The following is an 18414-nucleotide window of genomic DNA, read 5'->3' on the forward strand; positions in this document are numbered from 1 at the left end:
CGGGAACAACATGCTCCCGATGGCACTACTCTATCTGACGTACTTCTTAGTAAGACTAATCATTCCTCGACGTTTGAACGCTAATTAAAAAGATATACGAGATTTGTTCAAGGGTTAAGTAGACAAAATCTTCAGATAAACTGCAACCGTGGCGCTCTCTGCAAATGAGTTCTGAATGATGCCATTAAGGAATGTGCACCTCACTGGAAAAAAAAAAGTCTATTCGAAAACACTAGGTAAAACCCTGAGGAAAGAATTAATAACAATAGTAATAATATTATTATTAAAAATGACATTAGAGCAAAAACGAGACACACAGTAGGGTCATAACTTGATTTTAATGGCAAGTGCTAACATTTCATCAATTAATACAAAACAGCTAATAAAAAGACACTATAAAAATCTCGTTCTGTCACTGCAACAGAATTTATTTATCACTTTGGCCCTCGATAACAAACATCTTAATCTCAAGTATTGTATAGAAAATATCTTCAGAAATAAATATAATCCCATCTGATCTGTATTATGCCCACACAATGAAGTAAATCTGTCATAAGCCCTTTGAGAAATTAAACAAGAGGTACGCAGCCAGGTCGACATCCTTTTGAGAACAGCCATCAGCAACATAATACAAGGTATACATTGTAATTAAGACTTGAAATGGAACGTTTTGGGGCTGATATAACCGTTCTCCACATGCTATAAAGTGAAAGATTGCACTGAACTCTTAACCTTTAATACTCTTATTTTAATTGACTATAGAGTCTGAGCTACGTTATGGCTGTGTGAGACAAACTTGCATTGCAATGAATATTCAATGCAAAAGATATTCTAACCATTATGATACATTACAAAAATTCTAAGACAAAGTGATGTGTAGAAAGCAATTAATCTGGTATAAGCAACATCTCCAATGTGATGGTGAAGCTGCACGTGGGACAGTGGGGGTTGTCATATAGGACTAATTGTAATTATCACCCTGTTAAGAGACTATACCCATTTCTCTTCGATCACTATAAAATCGGTCTATGTCCTGGGCCTTTATGACAGATGCGTTACGGCGCATATATTGCAGTAGAGGAAAGGCCAGCTCTCTCAAAAATCTTCCTTGACCAGTCACTGCATGTAAGCAGGACGAATGTGTTGGCTTCAGGTATGCACACACACATACAAACACACAGATTCAGTATTGGCATATGATGAAATGCATACAATCTGTGATGTAAAGACAAAGGCACTGTACATGCCTTTCACTCACACACACACTCACACACACACGCAAACATGTTAAAGTCATTGATTTCCCTGATGTTTCTGTACTGAAACTATGTTATACTGGTTCATTCTCCCTCATATAAACATCTTATATATTGACTACAACACTGTTTTTTGGGGGTTTGGTCATAGAAGCCCTGTGTTAAGGATGTCCTGAAGACTTCAAGCCACTTCAATTTTGAGGATGAATAAAAAAATAATAATGCACAGGACTGTGAACCTGATCTGCTGTGAAAAAAAAAAGACAAAGAAAAACAAAGAAAAACATTCAAATAAGGTCTGATCCACATACATTTGTGTGAGAGAGAACATCTAGTACACCGCTTTAATTCCAAAACTGATTGCTTTTCAAATGTAGACAATTGAGAAGAATCAATTGCAAATACCACCATATCAAGAGAGACAGAAGCTTCGCACCATCTCGCTCTGTGCAGATCAATATAGTTCCAACTTCACAAGATAAGACTTCTGATCCCCTCGTGAGGAGATCATATGGTACAGTCCAGGCGTAGCAGAAACATTCACCATAGCACAGCCTGCATTTTCTGATCTGAGGTCAGTGAAAGGGAGCAACAGCCCTGCGTTCTGCAAAGGGGACTGTGGTCATGGATGATCCCATTGTCAGGGGCTGTTCTCAGGGTCTTGCTGTGGAAAGGTGCAAGTCTTCTGGTTGTCCCCAGTCAATGACGCAGCCTCAGTGTCCGTCTCGCTTTGCTCCAGCACCAGCTGGAAGGTAGTGCTTTCGGTCTCACCCTCAACAAGCTCGCCTTCCTTAGCAAGACGGAACTTAATATTTAACTTATCAGTTTTTTCTACAAGGAAATAAAAAAACAAAATCAAACAAACTTGAAATTGGAGTCCACATAAACTAATTACAAGAAATATAAAATAAATACTCTATAAATTGTACAAGATATACAAGACAAATACTCATGTTATTTAGCAAATGGGTTTGTGAATAATGATGGATTAATATAAATGATTTTTTAAAATTAATTTATATATTATTTGATATACATTTGATAACTCTAAAACTCAAATGTTTGGGGTACTTACGTTTTTTTTTTTTACATTTTTCAATTTAATTAATTTAATCATTAATTTACATTTAATCATTTAAATTAATACTTAATTCAGCAAGGATACACTAAATTGATCACAAGTGAAATTAAAGACATTTATAAAGTTACAAAAGTTATTTATATACTAAGAACCATTATTAATAATTGAGAGGATGAGCACCAAGAATAACTTTGCAGCAAAACAGCATATTAGTATGATTTTTGAAGGATCACGTGACACTGAAGACTGGAGTAATGGCTGTTGAAAATACAGCTTTGCCAAGAATTATATTAAAATAAAAACCAGTTCTTCAAATGTAATAATATTTCGCAATATTTCTGTTTTTAAATGCAAATCTAAATGCAAATAAATAAAATCAAACTAGCAAATGTATTACTCAGTTTATTTGCTGTGACAGGGAGTCAACAAAATAAGAGTATGTGTAATCCATATTCAGCAGTTTTAGTCTGATCAAATACCTTTTCCCAGTTGTTTCTCTTTGGGGAGCAGGAGAATGTCCACATTGTGATGTTCTTGCAGAGCAGCAGTGAGTGTAGCTCCCTCTTTGCTGAAGAGGAACACCAGGGGAACTGTGATGTCATCTGTAGATTCTCCATCTCCAACCATCTGGAACAGTGGCGTCTCAGCACTGCTACTACCCTCTCTGTGATCTGAGAGAACATTCAAAACCTAAGAGTCCAGATTCGAAGAAAGAGCAGAGAAATCATGAGCGGCAGGTAATATTACACTAGACCTCACCAATGAAGATGACTCCGACGGCTCCTGCTTCCTGCAGGCGGCGAGCTTTAGCAGCAAACATGCAGTCTCCTCTCAATGCCAGCGCTATGTGTCCCTGCAGCTCTACTGCATTCTCAATGTAACCACACGCCGTGTAAGGAACACTCTTCACAAGACTACCTTTCACCTTTGAGAAAGTCAGAGGAAACAATAATTAAATGTGTTAAATGAACGACGTGCCTGCAGTGAATTCGAGAAATTTCCATACAGTTGCTCACCCCATGCTCTTGTTTGGTAAGATCCATTCCAAACTTTGCAGGACCGGCCGTAAGGACTGTTCGACCCAAAAATGGAGGGGAAATGAGCTGCACAATCAGTGGCACCACTTCCTCATGCTCAGGGGTTTGGCTCACCTCAGCAACCAGCTTGAACTTGAACACACCCTTATGAGAGTCCTATGGAAAAAAGACAGATAAATGAATTAATGAGCTGACATACAGAAGGGATAAATCACAGATTGTCCCACAGTTGGTCCCAGTGTTGTTACTGTTAATTAAAACTATTACAAATCATTTTATTTAATTGAGATAATGCTGAAGTAAAATAAAATATACATTTTAGATGATATTAGATAAAACATTAACAAATACTACAATAGTATATTGTGGCAAGCAGGGCAGGGCCAAGAGTCATGGGAGAGGAGTTCCAGAAGGATAAAAGGAGGAGGGATGACCATAAAGGAAAAGAGAGGACCAGGCCTGGACTTAATGTTGGTGTTTTGTTTTAGTATAAGCGACAGTCGTCCGTGAGGGGCTGCCGCTTTACTTTTGTTTTGTTGTTTGTTTATTTGGTCATTTAAAGTTACCTTTAATTTTGCTGGTTCCCACATCCTTCCCTTAGTTTTTTTTAATATTTATGTATTTATTTATTTATTTATAACTGGCTGGTCTACTGAAATGAATAATTCTTGCAGATTCACCTGAGATGCTGAGCCTTGGCTTGCTGAGATCAGCTCAGTGAGAGGCGTTAGAGAGATGCCCATGCTTTTCAGAAACTCGACTGGCTCCAGGCCAGTGTCATGAAGAGGCAGTTCAATTCCCCTGTGTTGAAGAAAGAGTTGTTAGGCCCTTTTTCTTGTACATGCTGCTCTACGATCAACCTGTAGCATATGACTCACCTGACAGGTGATGCCTGCTGGGCTCTTCCCACACCAGTGAGGTATTTATAGCTGTCCCTGATAGTTTTGGCGAAGGTGGGGTTGTTAGGGAACAGGGTTTGAGCACTGGGGCAAGAGTATGAAAACAAATCGTCTTCGTGAGCTTGAGGTTCCTGAAAGATACACAATGATGTTGTGACTTTAGCTATGTTACTATCGACATGTTTATACGACTTTTGGGTATCACATCAAAAAAAAAGGGAGGGAAATGCCAAAATACACATAAAAATCTTAAAATGTGGAATAAAAAAAGCATTGAGTTACAAACTACAATGGAAACACACTTAGTGAATGTAGCAAATTAGCTCTAAGAAATATTAATAATCAATAATAACTTGTTATAATTGATTATGAATATTTGGATCAGTTAATAGAATTAACTTAGTGTAGTAAAATTAATATTACAATCAATTAACCTGTTTGTGCCGTGAACACTCAGTGTTAATTGTTTATTAATTCTAAGAAATGTACATTTCCGGAGCATGGGAAATGTCTTACTGTACAGTACTATTCAGAGCCTGTAGTCAAAATCTATGATTACGGACTCCAGTATATGAGCTTGAGGCACGGACAACTTTACGTGTGACATGAACAAGACTTTATTAACTGGACTAAACATTTAAAGGGTTAGTTCACCCAAAAATGAAAATTCTGTCAGTAATTACTCACCCTCAGTGAGTTCACGTAGTGTAACAGAGCAGCGCTTCTGTGTTGTACGTCAGAACATAGGCTCACTATTGGCCGACGCTGGTCACGTGTGTGATGCTGGCCAATAGTGAGCATACGTTCTGACCAAGCGTGCCGCACAAGCCCTGAAAAGTGAAGCCAAAACGTCTCGATCGCCCCCCGGTGACTGGTCCTAGTATAGGTCATAAGCCCCGCCTCGCCGTGTTATTCAATGGGACGCGAGACCAACTAAACAATTAAATTACACTTCAAATATATTTTTTCCAAAGGTGGTTTCTTTCATTTGCTGTTGTTTTTATCACGCTGATGTAAGTTCAAGTGTCTGTTTCAAAAATAAGTTGGTTTTTAGTTAGTTACGTGATGCGGTGGTGTAACGTCATGATTGACAGCTGTGATTGACAGGTTCTCTGAGCGAAGTAGTCACTGAAGCACCACGGACATTTTTTTCGGGATCTTCGGAGGACTGAGGAGATTGTATTTACTTTATTTTAACAAGCCTCTTGTCATACTGCAATCAATTTTCAAAAAAGTGTGCAGAATGCACTCTCCCGACGAGAGTGAGGGCGGAGCGTTGACTTCGCGGCTTTACTTCCTGCTCACTACTGCGCAGGTCTGGTCCCGAGATCGCTACTGCGCAGACTCAAGTTCCAATATGTCAGTGCCATATCGGGACACTGGCGGCTTCAGTTCTCATCAATGGAAGAGAGCGAAGGGGCGTCGTCCATCTTTTTTTACAGTCTATGGTTCTGACGTACAACCCAGAGGCGCTGCGCTGTTACACACTCACTCAGAGGCCCATACAGAAGAAAAAGGAATAGTTGAATAAAGTAGTTATTTTTGTTTGTTTTTGCGCACAAAAAGTATTCTCGTTGCTTGATAAACTTAAGGTTGAGCCACTGTAGTCACTTGGACTATTTTAAACATCGTCTTTACTAACTTTCTGGGCCAGCAAATTTCAATAACATAGAAGCTTATGGAGGACTGAGACTTCCGAAGAAGAACGAAGGTCTAACGGGGTTGGAACAACATGAGGGTGAGTAATTACTGACAGAATTGTCATTTTTGGGTGAACTAACTCTTTAAACTACTCTAACATACACATACATACATGCATACAGTTTACCAAGGGAAAGAGAGCTGAAGCAGAATACAGGAAAGCCAGAAGCTATAGCACTGTTTGAAATTCAGCAGATCAACAGCCTTGAGCAAACCCTCAGTTTAGTCTAAATGTGTCCTGTAACAGGACACCGGGTTCTGCCAGTGTGTTAGCTTCATTTGGGATGTTAGTTTTGGGGGAAGTTTCATAGATCTTTGTTGGGAGAGTGAGTATGCTGGATTATTCATTTAATATAATGAATAAAAATGAGTAAAATGTACATATGGTTTCAACATTTAGATGCATTTACAATTGTCCAGTTTTGTTTGGAATGCGTCTCAGACCACCTCCTGAAGTGGTTTGAGCAATGCGATTTAAACCCCTCTTGAAAGCGTTTTCGGAGGGCATTTACACCTGGGGCCAGATTTACTAAACAGGACAAATTAACTCTCCTCCCATAAATTCTGCATCTGAAAGGGAAACTCCTACAAATGCATTTCCAATAATGTCAGCCGCAAAAATAACTGTCCACACCTTTTTTGAGCACTAATTTTTCACTGCGTGCCTTTAGTAAATCCTGACAGTAGTACTGGCGCAAGCTATTAGTAAATCTGGCCCCTGGCCTATTCACAATTGGATAGCTATCCGAGAAATCAGAGAATCAGAGAAAACACATGAAGTAACCGGGGTAGGGTTGCACCAGCCGTTCGTAAGTTCTTTCTTAAATCCTTTCTAAAAGTCTTCACTAGAGGCTTAGTAACTACTAGCTAGTTTGTAACTAACTCTGTATTTTATTCCGTTGCACCATTTGTTTGTAAGGCAGAACGTAGCTAGTAGGTCGTAAACTCTCTGTAAAGTAATGCGTAGTCGCATATGACGTTTAGCCTCGATGATCCAATAGCAGCCTTCAAATACATGAGCAGATGTTGTGTTGAAATGCCGTGAATTTCAGTTTGTCCTTCATTCTTTTGTCTCACGTTACTAACGGTAAAAATAAGTTTCCATTAAATACGATACTTGATTTTTATATGTAGGCCTAAATAACATTCAGAAACTGTATTTGAAATGAAATAAATAAGGATCAATAAATAAATATTGATACAAAAAACATAAGAAATTACATTTATTGATTATGACTGATATTTGACATGCACAACATGGACCGATGCACACAGCGTCGGGTTATTTAGGACGGGTTCGTGTTGAAGATAGCCGCTAACAAAGTGATCTTTTCACATAATGTTCTCTCTCTTAAAATGTAAGTGAGTGTAAATGTCAGCATAATCATATATGTCTAAAGAATTGAAGTCTGTCAGGTAAAAGAAGAGCTTATTGATGCAGTTCAGTCTGTCTGATATTTTATTCCAACCACTACTCCTGATCGGAGGCTACCGTAAATATTTAGTTTATACGTAGAGTTACGCTTCAACTAAGTTTAATGGTGCAACGCAAAAATATTTAGAAGTGCGTAAGTCGTAACTTAGTGTCCATTTACGTCAAAACTAGGCTAAGTTGTAACTTAAGTTGGTGCAACCGGCCCCAGGAGTAAATAGACCCTATGAAACAACTTGAGTCCTTAAAGGGTTACTTCAGGATTTAGCATTAAGCTTTGTATTAGTAGAAAACCTGTAGTATTTTCGAATTACCGTACTTTCCACCCTCATATCCCCCTGAGACAAGAGATTTATGTATTTTTTGTCTGGAAAAAATCCTCCGATGACGCAAAAATCGTCATTTTGCGTCATCGGAGGATTTTCTGGCCAGAGGCTAAAGACTACAGCCAGTAGATGGCGTTGTTCCGCATGTTTTCAGCCCGCCCATAGAGGGTGGGATCTCACTCACAGAATGTACACAGTATCAGCCGTCTTTTATTGGAAGCTAAGCTAGCAGGCTCTTGTTCTGTGGAGAAAGCTGAATAGTAGGAGAAAGCTGAGTAAGTAGGGAAAACCATCCTCCTTTTCCCGGACGTGTCCGGCCGTCGAGATCGTCCAAAATGTCCGGGATTCAGCTTTTGCTTTCTGCAGTCGCCATTCATTGTTTACATGCAGCTCACCTTTTGTTTCAATCTAACTGAATTCATTCCGATTGGTGAATGTGAATGTAGTGTTTACATGAACGCTAAACAAGTGATCGGTTGATGTGCGTTTTAACATTAGGTGCGTTTAGAAAATTCCCGCTCCTCCGTGAGAGATGCGAGACCCGGCGCGTCTCAGTAATGACGCCACCGGTCTCGCGCCGTTCTCCCGCGGCCGTCAGCCTCGTCCTGCTCGCCACAGTAAACATAATGAATGGCGACTGTAGAACGCAAAAGCCGAATCCCGGACATTTTGGGCGATCTCTAGAGATCCCTGGCAAACTCATCACGTAGGCTAAGCCTTGTTGTTTTCAACTGCACACTCTTACCGGTAGGCGTGGCCTCCTAAGGCAGCGAAGCAAGTGCATTCTGGGAGTTGTTGTCTTTCATCCACATAAGCCAAAAATACATTTTCTGGCTTTTCTCAGTCTAGAAAGCTCCAAATTCAAAAATTTCTTCACATTTCTTCTACTTAAATGACCTATTTTAAATACACATTCATCTTCCCAGAGGTGAAGTATCCCTTTAAGGGATTTTTTAGAACTCTTGTTCCTATGAATGATGAAATGATGTTCTAGACTGAACATCAATTTCGCAGTTTAGTTTGTGAAATAAAGTTGAGCTCTTACTGTGTTGTTGGTATGGCAGGAGGGCTGGGTCGTTGATAGAGATACTGGAAGCAAATGAGCTTCAGTAGTGAAAATATAGTCATCAATGTCTATAGGCAACTGACTCTTTTCTGAGAAGAGCAGGTAGAGATACTTAAACATCTCAGCTAGGAAGAAGGAATCCATCCTTGAAATAAACAAACAAATAATTTTACTAACACTGTATAACTACTAATTTACCCTTTAAAATGAATCCAGATAAAGAAGACTAATAGGGCTCCCACCTGTCCTCGTGCATCCCTGTCCTCACATCCTGTACGGCAGCGAAGCCACAAGGGACCCGAGCGTGAGCATTCAGCTTCTCCACTATAGACTGGCCCACTTTTAAGTAGTACGGATCACCTGTGGCCTAGAAGTGATATGAAAAATGTTATTTAATAACACTGAAGACAGACAAAAAAACTAGTTTGACAAGACAATGCAAGTCACCTGTGACCCTTAAGCTCCGTTCACATTGACAGTGAATAAATCTCGTCACTGTTGGTTGCTAGTAGGCATTCTTATTCAACTGCTGTGTTCAACTGTATCAGGTGGCATACTTACTTTGTAAAGGAAATATGTGCTCTCAGCAAACTCCGGTCTCAACGGGTGCTGCCCCCAGTGAACTCTGAACTCAGTGGTAAAGGCCTGTTAGACAACAGATCATTTGTAGGCAAAAACATATGGAGGATTAGTATTAAAATACAATAAATTAGGCTGTGATCTCTGTAGATTGAGGATTGTTCAGGTTTACGTGACTTGTGTAAATGCAGTCATTCATTAATTACCTCAGGAAGAAAATTGTGCTGTTTAGTCACTTGGTAAAGCATCTCATGTGTCTCTATGGCAGGTTTCAGGTCTCCTCTCAGAACCTGAAAGGTATTTTGGTAAATTTGATACATTTTAATTTTTAAATGAGCTATTTGTGCTTTTCCCTTAGAAGTCCACATGACAGATTGTAAGCCAATGGTTTTACACAGAGAACATTTACTGAGTCAAAATATTCATTAACGACAATGAAAACTTATTTCATTAAAATATTTTTACATTTGATAATCGTGTCATTTTAAGAATCATTTGCCATTCAATCTCTTGGTAAACGAGAACCTCTCTCTAAAATGTTGTGACCAGTGTTATTTTGGTATTATTTATAAAATATTATAATATTTATTCATATTTTAATTAGCTTTTATTTTTAAATTTTAAGTATTCATTTAAATTTTGGTTTAAGTTTTAGTCTTTTTTTTTATGTATTGTTGTCATTTAAATGCTTTTTTTTTTTTTTAAATCCCGTTTAGCTTTAATTTATCTTTATTTTAGTACTTCTTCTTAAAGGCAACATGTTTCATTTAACATTTTCATCTAATATTTAGATTCTTTTTTTCAGCTTTATTTCAATTAACTTTTAAATAATATTTTAATAGTTTTACTTAACAGTAACAACATCGGTTGTGACCTAACATTATGTAGCTTCACATCATCTTGGTGACTTAATTAAAAGAAGGAAAAACAAGTAAACAAAACAACATTTAGCTTCCTAGCTACACATCTGGTCTTCCACTGAGGATAAAGTTGTTAGAGAACATTTGATCAATGAGTGTTTGTATATTTGATTACGTCACAGAAGAGCCAAAATAGGTGGCTGACTTTCCTGGCTTTAAGTTTTTTTTAGGAATTACAAAATTGAAATTTTAATGCAAGAATGAAAAAGTTTTTACTCTGTAAACATTAATTTTGGTTTTAGTTGGTTTTAGTTGGAGGTCCAAACTATGAAGTCTATTGGATTGGACTGATCCTGTAATTTCAAAAATCTCTATTTCCTCAGGCAACATGAAATAAAGAGAATAAAAAAGTGAACCTGTAGTCCAGGGAAGAAAGCAAGCAAGGAATCCATCCAGCTGCGAACATTTACGGTGGGGTTGTGCATGTGCACATTGAGCAGCAGAGGAGGCTGGCTGATGTACTTCATAATGGCACTGTAGTGCTGTCACAATAGACAAAGACAAAATCACATGTGTAGAAAATAGATGTAATAAAACAAGCTCTGTTTGACTAATAGAGGTTTATTTCAGGAGAATAAAGAGCCCTTACTGTGTTGAATCTCTTAAGGTACACCTTGTCCCCGAGAAGAATATAAGCTTTCATCAAGTATTCATAATAAGAGTCGATTCCAGCGCCAACACCACTATCTGTAATGAGAAGCAGAGAAGGTACAAATGTGAATATCGTCTCTTTAAGAGTCACAGTAGGATAAGATGTGTTAAAGTGGCTGTGTGGGGTGTTTTTATTGTGTAAATGAAGTGACAACAAAAGAAGGGGCCTTACCCCTGCGAACCCAGTCTCCATTGTGGATGTTGATCACAGTGCCGACAAGGTCACTTCCTCTTTGCCTCTTTTCCCAGAGGACGTCCATAGCTTTCCTAGCGTGTTCCTTCATAGATACAGGTTGAACAACTTTTTAGCACACACTTCTCATTGTCTGGTCTTGATCGATTATTGGTAAAAAAAAAAAAAATTACATGCTGGATGTTTACCTCAAATATTGTGTCCCCGGACAATCGGCTGAGAGCTGCAAACTCCAAAATCATGGTCCCTGCGCACGCTGTGCAAGTGTCCGACTCAGTGCCTGTACGAGAAAGGGGGTTGGCGACTCCATAGCGCAAGTTTACCTGAAGAAGAAAATTTAAATGCAGCAAAAATATAAAATTTCAGGTCAGGCTATAAAACAATATGGAATCATTCTCATGTAGCTTTTGCATATCAATATCAACAAACTGTTTTTAGGAATTAAAAAAGGCAAAGAAGTGAATAGTGTAATTGGATCCGTCACATTTCACCCCAAAATAATAATAAAAAAAAAATTATATATATATATATATATATATATATATATATATATATATATAGGGGTTAAAGTGGGCCGGAACGGTCCGGAACTGCGTTCCGGCACCTCAGATAAATTAATAAATAAATAGATTCAAATCAAATCATTCTCATCAAATTCAATTATTCTCATCATTCATCAAATCAAAACTGAATATCACCGCCTGGCCCCGCCTTCACAAACACGCTTCCCGACGTTATGTTCTCATGGTTCTCCTGTCTGATTTGAGTGCATCTGCACCGGTTCACGCCTCCCCTCCCCGCTGAACGCCAGCGATTACTTGCGTGAAATGCACTCACGGTGGTTGAGCGCGGTAAAGTTAGTTTTAGGTTCGATATTCGCCGGACATTTGTTTTCCCTTGTAATATATTTTATTATTTATTATTATATTATATATTATATTTATACCTGAGAATGCTTTGACACGTTTCCACAGCACATGATGCTTAAGGGAACGTCTGCCAATTCCACCAACTGCGTTATAGTCCAGTCATTTTAAGCCAAAATTGCAACAGAAGCAAACTCAACTGATTTTGTATCCTCAATATGTCCTGAGTAAGGAAAAAAAAGCCCCGAAGAATCCCATTAAAGAATGGAAAGTTTAGAAAAAGACCCAAATATAGCCTATTCATACGCCTATTCATTCTTTTACTTATGTGAATAGGGTAAAAAAAAATTAACCTTTAGATATCACCATGAAAATTACTGAGTTGATTACTTACATCAAGACACAAAAAATGTATTACAAGTTTTTTTAAATTGTTTGTTAACATGGACAAAAGGTGCACAATCTAATTACGTATGTGCTAATTTGCATAAATACCACAACAGGTCTAAACATTGGGTATAGCCAGGTGAAAATGTCTTGTTTAATCTTGTTAACAGTAAAATACTTAATGTTAAGGTCTGAATGGAACCCATTTAGGCTACCCATGAACATTAATACATAGAGGCAGGAAGAAGTACTTTAGAAACCAGCCTTTATTAATTTTTAAGAGATGGGGTTTGGGGCTGGGCCCGTGGGACTGTTTCTGGGGGACGAGTCTGAGGGAAGAACAGGAGACAATGGTAAGGAGAATGCAGAAGACTGAATCTTCTGCAAGTGAATCCCCAGAAACAGTCCCACGGACCCAGCCCCAAACCCCATCTCTGCAAAAATAATTAATAAAGGCTGGTTTAAAGTACTTCTTCCTGCCTCTATGTATTAATGTTCATGGGTAGCCTAAAACTTGTCTCAGAAAATGATTCATAAAACATATAAATATCAGTTGAGGCTATGTATACTTTCTTCACTGACACAGACGAAAATGAAAAGACTAGAATTAGGGCAGAAGGAGACTGAGAGAAAAAGAAAGATGAAGATGAGGAGAGAGTAAGTATTGACAAATAATCTAATGACAAAGTTTTAAAGCTATTTCTTTTTAAAAAAAAAAAAATTGGCCTTCAAAAGCCCTAAATTGCACATATGTTGTCAGAGAAATCCAAATTTTCTCGGGGGAGCATGCCCCCGAACCCCCCTAACTACCTCACATTTCAGTCAGTTTTGGACTTCGCATTTTTTGTCGCATCAAGGTTGTGTTCCATATCGTGGTGTTCAGCAATTTTAACATAGTATCGTCATCATATCAGTGTAGATGTAGATGGACCAAAAATTAAAACATTAAAAGTATTAAATAAGTATTGTAATACTTGGTGCCACAGTGACAATCTTGTCCCAAAAAGTATTGCTATACCACGATACTCAATATGTTGTCCCACGGTGAGTAATTTTTCCCTGTTGCACCTACACAAAATTTGAGGGTTCCCCCACCTGTCAAATCCCACTTTAACCACTGTATATATATATATATATATATATATATATATATATATATATATATATATATATATATATATATATATTGCATAGTGATCAAACATATTACCCCCCAAAATACTTCTGTCTAGATGTAGATTTGTCATCATAAAAAAGCATAAAATATTACATTGCTATTAGTTTGTTTATATATTTTGCAATATGCAAGCAATGCATTTGGCCCAAATTAAAGGATAAGTTTTCTAATTGTTACAATGTCAGTAGTATACGTAAATGAACAATGTGACTTTTGACAGCTTCAGGGCTTTGGTTAAAACTACAGATCATACTACTGCATTTTTGCAATGGACATAATGCAATGGTGCATTATGGGTATTGACGTTTTTGACAAAAGGGAACACCACAGCCCCTTTTCTCTAGTCATGTAGCACTGATTTCAAAAATATTTTTGCTTTTCTACAGCATAGATGCCATATTGAATTTAATGCAGATGAAAACAAGGCTGTGAGGGTTAGACATACAGTCTTTACAATGGCATACACTGTATAAAGGTCCTAGATCATGAGATTTTCACAGATTTAATAACCGTTTTATGGAGTTAATAATAATAATAATAATAATAATAATAATATTTGTTGTCTTTCTGAAAGACTTTTCTTCAGTTGAACAATCGGATTGTGGTTAAAGAACAGTGTAATCCATTGAGCACACTGGAACCCTCACAGCTTTGTTTTCATTCCTGTCAAAAATTAAATATGGCACTACCCGGACTAAGGTCGATATACAGCCAAGTTTTACACCTTTAAGTCACTCTGCTGCCAAAAGAAAGAGAGTTTAAAGTGTTCAACCATCAGTCAACAGTGGTGGAGTTACCCGAGGATAAGGAAGGCCACTGGTGGTGTTAAAGGCAGGCAGGAGGCGGTAACCCAGTTCTTTGGCCATGTGTAGCAGTTCATCTCTGTACCACTGCATCCTCTCTCCACGCTGCTTTAGAACATCTGCCATCACATGTGCACCCAACAAGCCACTGGAAGAACAGGGAGAGAATTTGTCAATAATTCACTTCAAGATGGAACATTATATGAAAACATTATATTATGTATACATTTCTGATTAACTTGAAAATATATACAAGATAAACGTATCCAAAGCTAGAGAACCATCATGATCCATACCCCAGCACACGGATATTGGTTTCAAAGACAGAGACAACAATGTCATTGTCCAGTCTGACATCTCTCAATGTCTTCCTCACAGCCTCCTCAAACTCATCCAGTTTGTTTAACAACTGCACAAAACAAGAAACAACAGTTTAGAAGCACCAATTAATAAACAGCATTAGTGTTTTTCATTCAATTAATTTTGTTTCATTAATTCATTTAATTAAGTCCATCAAATCAGATAAGATTTAACTCACCACAAGGGTATCTAAACTATCTATTAATGTTAGAGAGAACCTGTAAAGAGAGAAAGAAATGTTGTTATTACAGTCACCAATAAATCAAAACGGACAACTTTTTTGTTGAATATTTCAGCGTTTATCATAAATGCTTTATCCGTGCACATTAGGGGTTCAACGATTTTTATGTGATTAAAGTCGAGTCGATGTTGACTAGTCGCTGATGACGTCATAAATGAACAAATAAGCCTGAACCTCAAGCTGAAAGTCGAACACGGGTTGCCTTGTGCACAGCTATGGCATAAGATACAGCGCTGCCCATAAGGCTATTACTCCTACATAACAGCTTATTTTATACAGTTATATTTCTCACAGATTTCTTCTCGTTCTAAATCAGATACAGAAAAAGTAGCACAGTAATATGAATGCATTAATGAGAGAGCGATTGCGTGAGAATTAATTCTACCTGGCAGCGTCTCTCTCTAATAGTGAAGCTGTGGGTTTTTGTTTTTAACAAATTTATGATAGAACTTTTCAGTTTCTAAGCTATTTTATAAATAAATGAAAGAACAGTACTGAAAATACACTTCAGCACTATTAAATGTTTGTGTGCACACGATCTGCGATAGGTAAATTTGTCACTTTGACAGAATCATCATGAGCTTGACTCACTTTCCCAGAGAGTCATCAATATCCCCTCGATTGGGTTCCAGCCCTCTTACCCTCCCTCTACAGCTGAGGGGCATCAACTCATCTGCTGGGTAGGCATAGTCCTGAAAGAGAATAGAAAAAGGAATTATACATAGTCTTAAGTAATAACAGATCTGATGCATTCATTTTCATAACAAACAAATGGAATAGAGGTATATTACAATTAAGATGGTACAACAATTAATTCTAATGCCATTTTGTAAGTACAATAAAAAAATAAAAAAGAATGTTCAGAAAGAAACTACTTCAAAACTAATTCTGAATTATTGACAGTGGGATCTGGGTATTTACTCACCATGTAACTGTTATAGGCGTGATCAAACATCTCTAGAATTTGGTCCCTAAACAAACAAACAAATTTTTTTTTTTTGAGTAAGCAGCAGGTCCTCTTTCATATCACACTGAAACAGATATAGAACCTCAGTTCAACTGCTATATTAACTGTTGCAGAAGTCACCCAAATTCACCTTTTCAGTTATGCCTTCCATATCCACATTAAATATACATTATCTCACTCCTTTATGTGATGTGCGTGTATAGATGTATGTGCATATAGCTTAATAGTTTGGGGTCAGTAATTTCTTTTTTTTTTTTTTAAGAAAAACTTTACTCAGAAAGATTGCATTAAACTGATCAAAAGTGACAGAAAAGACATTTATAACATTACAAAAGATTTCTATTACAAATGTGCTGTTCATTTCAACCTTCTATTCAAAGAATTCTGAAAAAAGTATCCACAAAAATATTAAGCAGCCACTGTTTTCAACATTAATAATAATAATAATAATAAGAAGAAGAAATATTCTCAAGCAGCAAATCAGCATATTAGAATGATTTCTAAAGGATCGTGTGATACTGAAGACGGAGTACTGATGCTGAAAATTCAGCTTTGCCGACATTTTAAAATCTTTTCAACTTGAAAACAGTTTTTGTAAATTGTAATAATATTTTACAATATTATTTACAAATGCAGCCTTGGAGAGCAAGAGACTTCTTTTTAAAAAAGATTTACAAAATCTTATAGACCCCAAACTATATCAAATATACATACAAGTATATGGTGGGCCCAAAGATCTAATGTCATAATAAACATATCAAATGTCCTCTACTGACTGTCCACACCCTGTCTCTGGGAAAAGGTATGACATCTTGGTTAGAGACAGTCCACACTTCAGTGGTTGAAAACAAGAATTTGCACGACAACTGCAACCAGACATCACCGATTGGGTAAAAATAAGAACAGACATTTTGAAAACTTAGTAACAAGATGTGAATGTTTATGAATTCTTCTAATAAATACAATTAGCATATTTTTCAGAGATGTCAAAGTTGCTTTGGGGTGTCAATTTGACCCCAGACATTACAGGAGGTTAAAGGGATAGTTCACCCAATTGTTTTTTTTCCTGTCATCATTTACTTAACCTCAACCTGTATGAATTTCTTTCTTCTGTTGAACACAAAAGAATAAAGAAAGTGGATAAACAGTTGATGGGCCCCATTAACTTCCATAGTATTTTACTTTCCCATACTATGGAAGTCATAACTGGTTAAGGTCCTCAACTAGAGATGAGTAAACGATGACAGAATTTTCATTTTTAGGTGAACAATCCCTTAAGTGTAATCCTTTTTGTCAACATCTTTGTGGCAATCCTCTCCAGTTCAGACAGAGCACAAGACACAACCACTAAAACAATGAGGTCATGTTTTGCAAGAACAAGAACAAGTAATTGGTGTACTAACATTATTAGTGTCAGACAAAACCAAAATGGCATGGAATTAAAGTATACAGCAGGTAATGTTTACCATTACATACCGCATTACAGCATGTCATCACCCTTAGGCATTCACAATGAGTATACAGCAATAACAATATTTGCCTAATGGGTTGGAATCAGTTAAATATTAAATATACAATCTTAAATGTACACATACCCAATAGTACACACAACATACCAATTAACATCATTACCATATGACCTCCCATCAATCATCAAAATAACCATGTACCAGCACATGCAGTTAAACTCACCTGATTTTAGACTTTTCCTCTGCTGTCATGGCCTGTCCATCTTGACCAGTGACTCCAATCACAAGGCAGGAGAAGATCACAGCTAACAGAGTAATAACAAACCCACCACAATTGTGTGTTTCTCTTCTGGTCCAGTTTCCCCCCATTTTAAGAGGTATTTTCTTGACGATATGCTTTTTAAGACGCTTTGAAATGTATTTAACCCCTGCCTGACTCTAGAGGCCTGTCAATCTTTAATCACTTTTTATCTTGTCCTATGCAGTTCGTTGACATTAATTGATTTAACATATCTGCCTTGTTGACCGAATTTAACACTCGACAGAAAATGTTGAAATAAGTTAATAAGTACTTTGGATAAAAGCGTCTGACAATCTATTTGATTATAACACTGACTTAAAACAGATTGTCTAACGTTACCTGCGAAGCTAACGACGGCTAACTAGCAAACTTCCCCACAAACGTATTCCCCAGCACTACTTTTGATCTCTTTCGTCCCTCTTGATATTTCTGGACATATATCCTGTCGAACTGACTGCGTCCAACTCCAAATAATCTCCATCCCATCTAGATTTAGCCCCTCATTTCGCTGAGTTAGAATTAGCCGACTGATGACAAGCCTCGGGGCGCGAGCTGATGATTTCATCACCAAGAGCCGACGGACACAGTAAAAGCGGATATTTATTCTTTCCACAATTGTCTTTAAAAACCTAATCGTTGTATTTGTAAACCCCGTGTTTTATATGGCCTCATACATGTTAAAGTGCATTTTAAAAAGTAATT

The 18414-nt window shown here is 37.4% G+C and overlaps 1 protein-coding gene across 1 annotated transcript; it reads right to left on the minus strand.

Moving 5' to 3' along the window:
- Positions 1 to 320: 320 nt before the first annotated feature.
- Positions 321 to 18261, minus strand: LOC307144246 (ER degradation-enhancing alpha-mannosidase-like protein 3). The gene is made up of 20 exons (XM_079846481.1): positions 17635 to 18261; positions 15901 to 15946; positions 15567 to 15667; positions 14913 to 14952; positions 14671 to 14783; positions 14369 to 14522; positions 11330 to 11464; positions 11121 to 11226; positions 10887 to 10984; positions 10654 to 10779; positions 9584 to 9667; positions 9360 to 9443; positions 9041 to 9165; positions 8778 to 8943; positions 4253 to 4404; positions 4055 to 4175; positions 3354 to 3530; positions 3097 to 3262; positions 2817 to 3008; positions 321 to 2087 (listed from the first exon to the last, which is right to left on the minus strand). The coding sequence occupies exons 1-20, from the start codon at positions 17778 to 17780 to the stop codon at positions 1897 to 1899; spliced, it is 2523 nt and encodes an 840-aa protein (XP_079702607.1). The 5' UTR covers positions 17781 to 18261; the 3' UTR covers positions 321 to 1896.
- Between the last annotated feature and the right edge of the window lie 153 nt (positions 18262 to 18414).

Source organism: Squalius cephalus (assembly GCF_949319135.1).
Source record: "Squalius cephalus genome assembly, chromosome: 17".
NCBI lineage: Eukaryota > Metazoa > Chordata > Actinopteri > Cypriniformes > Leuciscidae > Squalius > Squalius cephalus.

Bases quoted from the DNA above. Each gene is read 5' to 3' on its own strand.
- LOC307144246 (XM_079846481.1), bottom strand. From the start codon at position 17,780: ATGGGGGGAAACTGGACCAGAAGAGAAACACACAATTGTGGTGGGTTT. The intron at 14,784-14,912 runs GTGAGTTAAATC...TGTTTTGTGCAG, and splicing joins ATAGTTTAGATACCCTTGTG to TTGTTAAACAAACTGGATGA. The intron at 3,531-4,054 runs GTGAATCTGCAA...TTTTTTCCATAG, and splicing joins GCCAAGGCTCAGCATCTCAG to GACTCTCATAAGGGTGTGTT.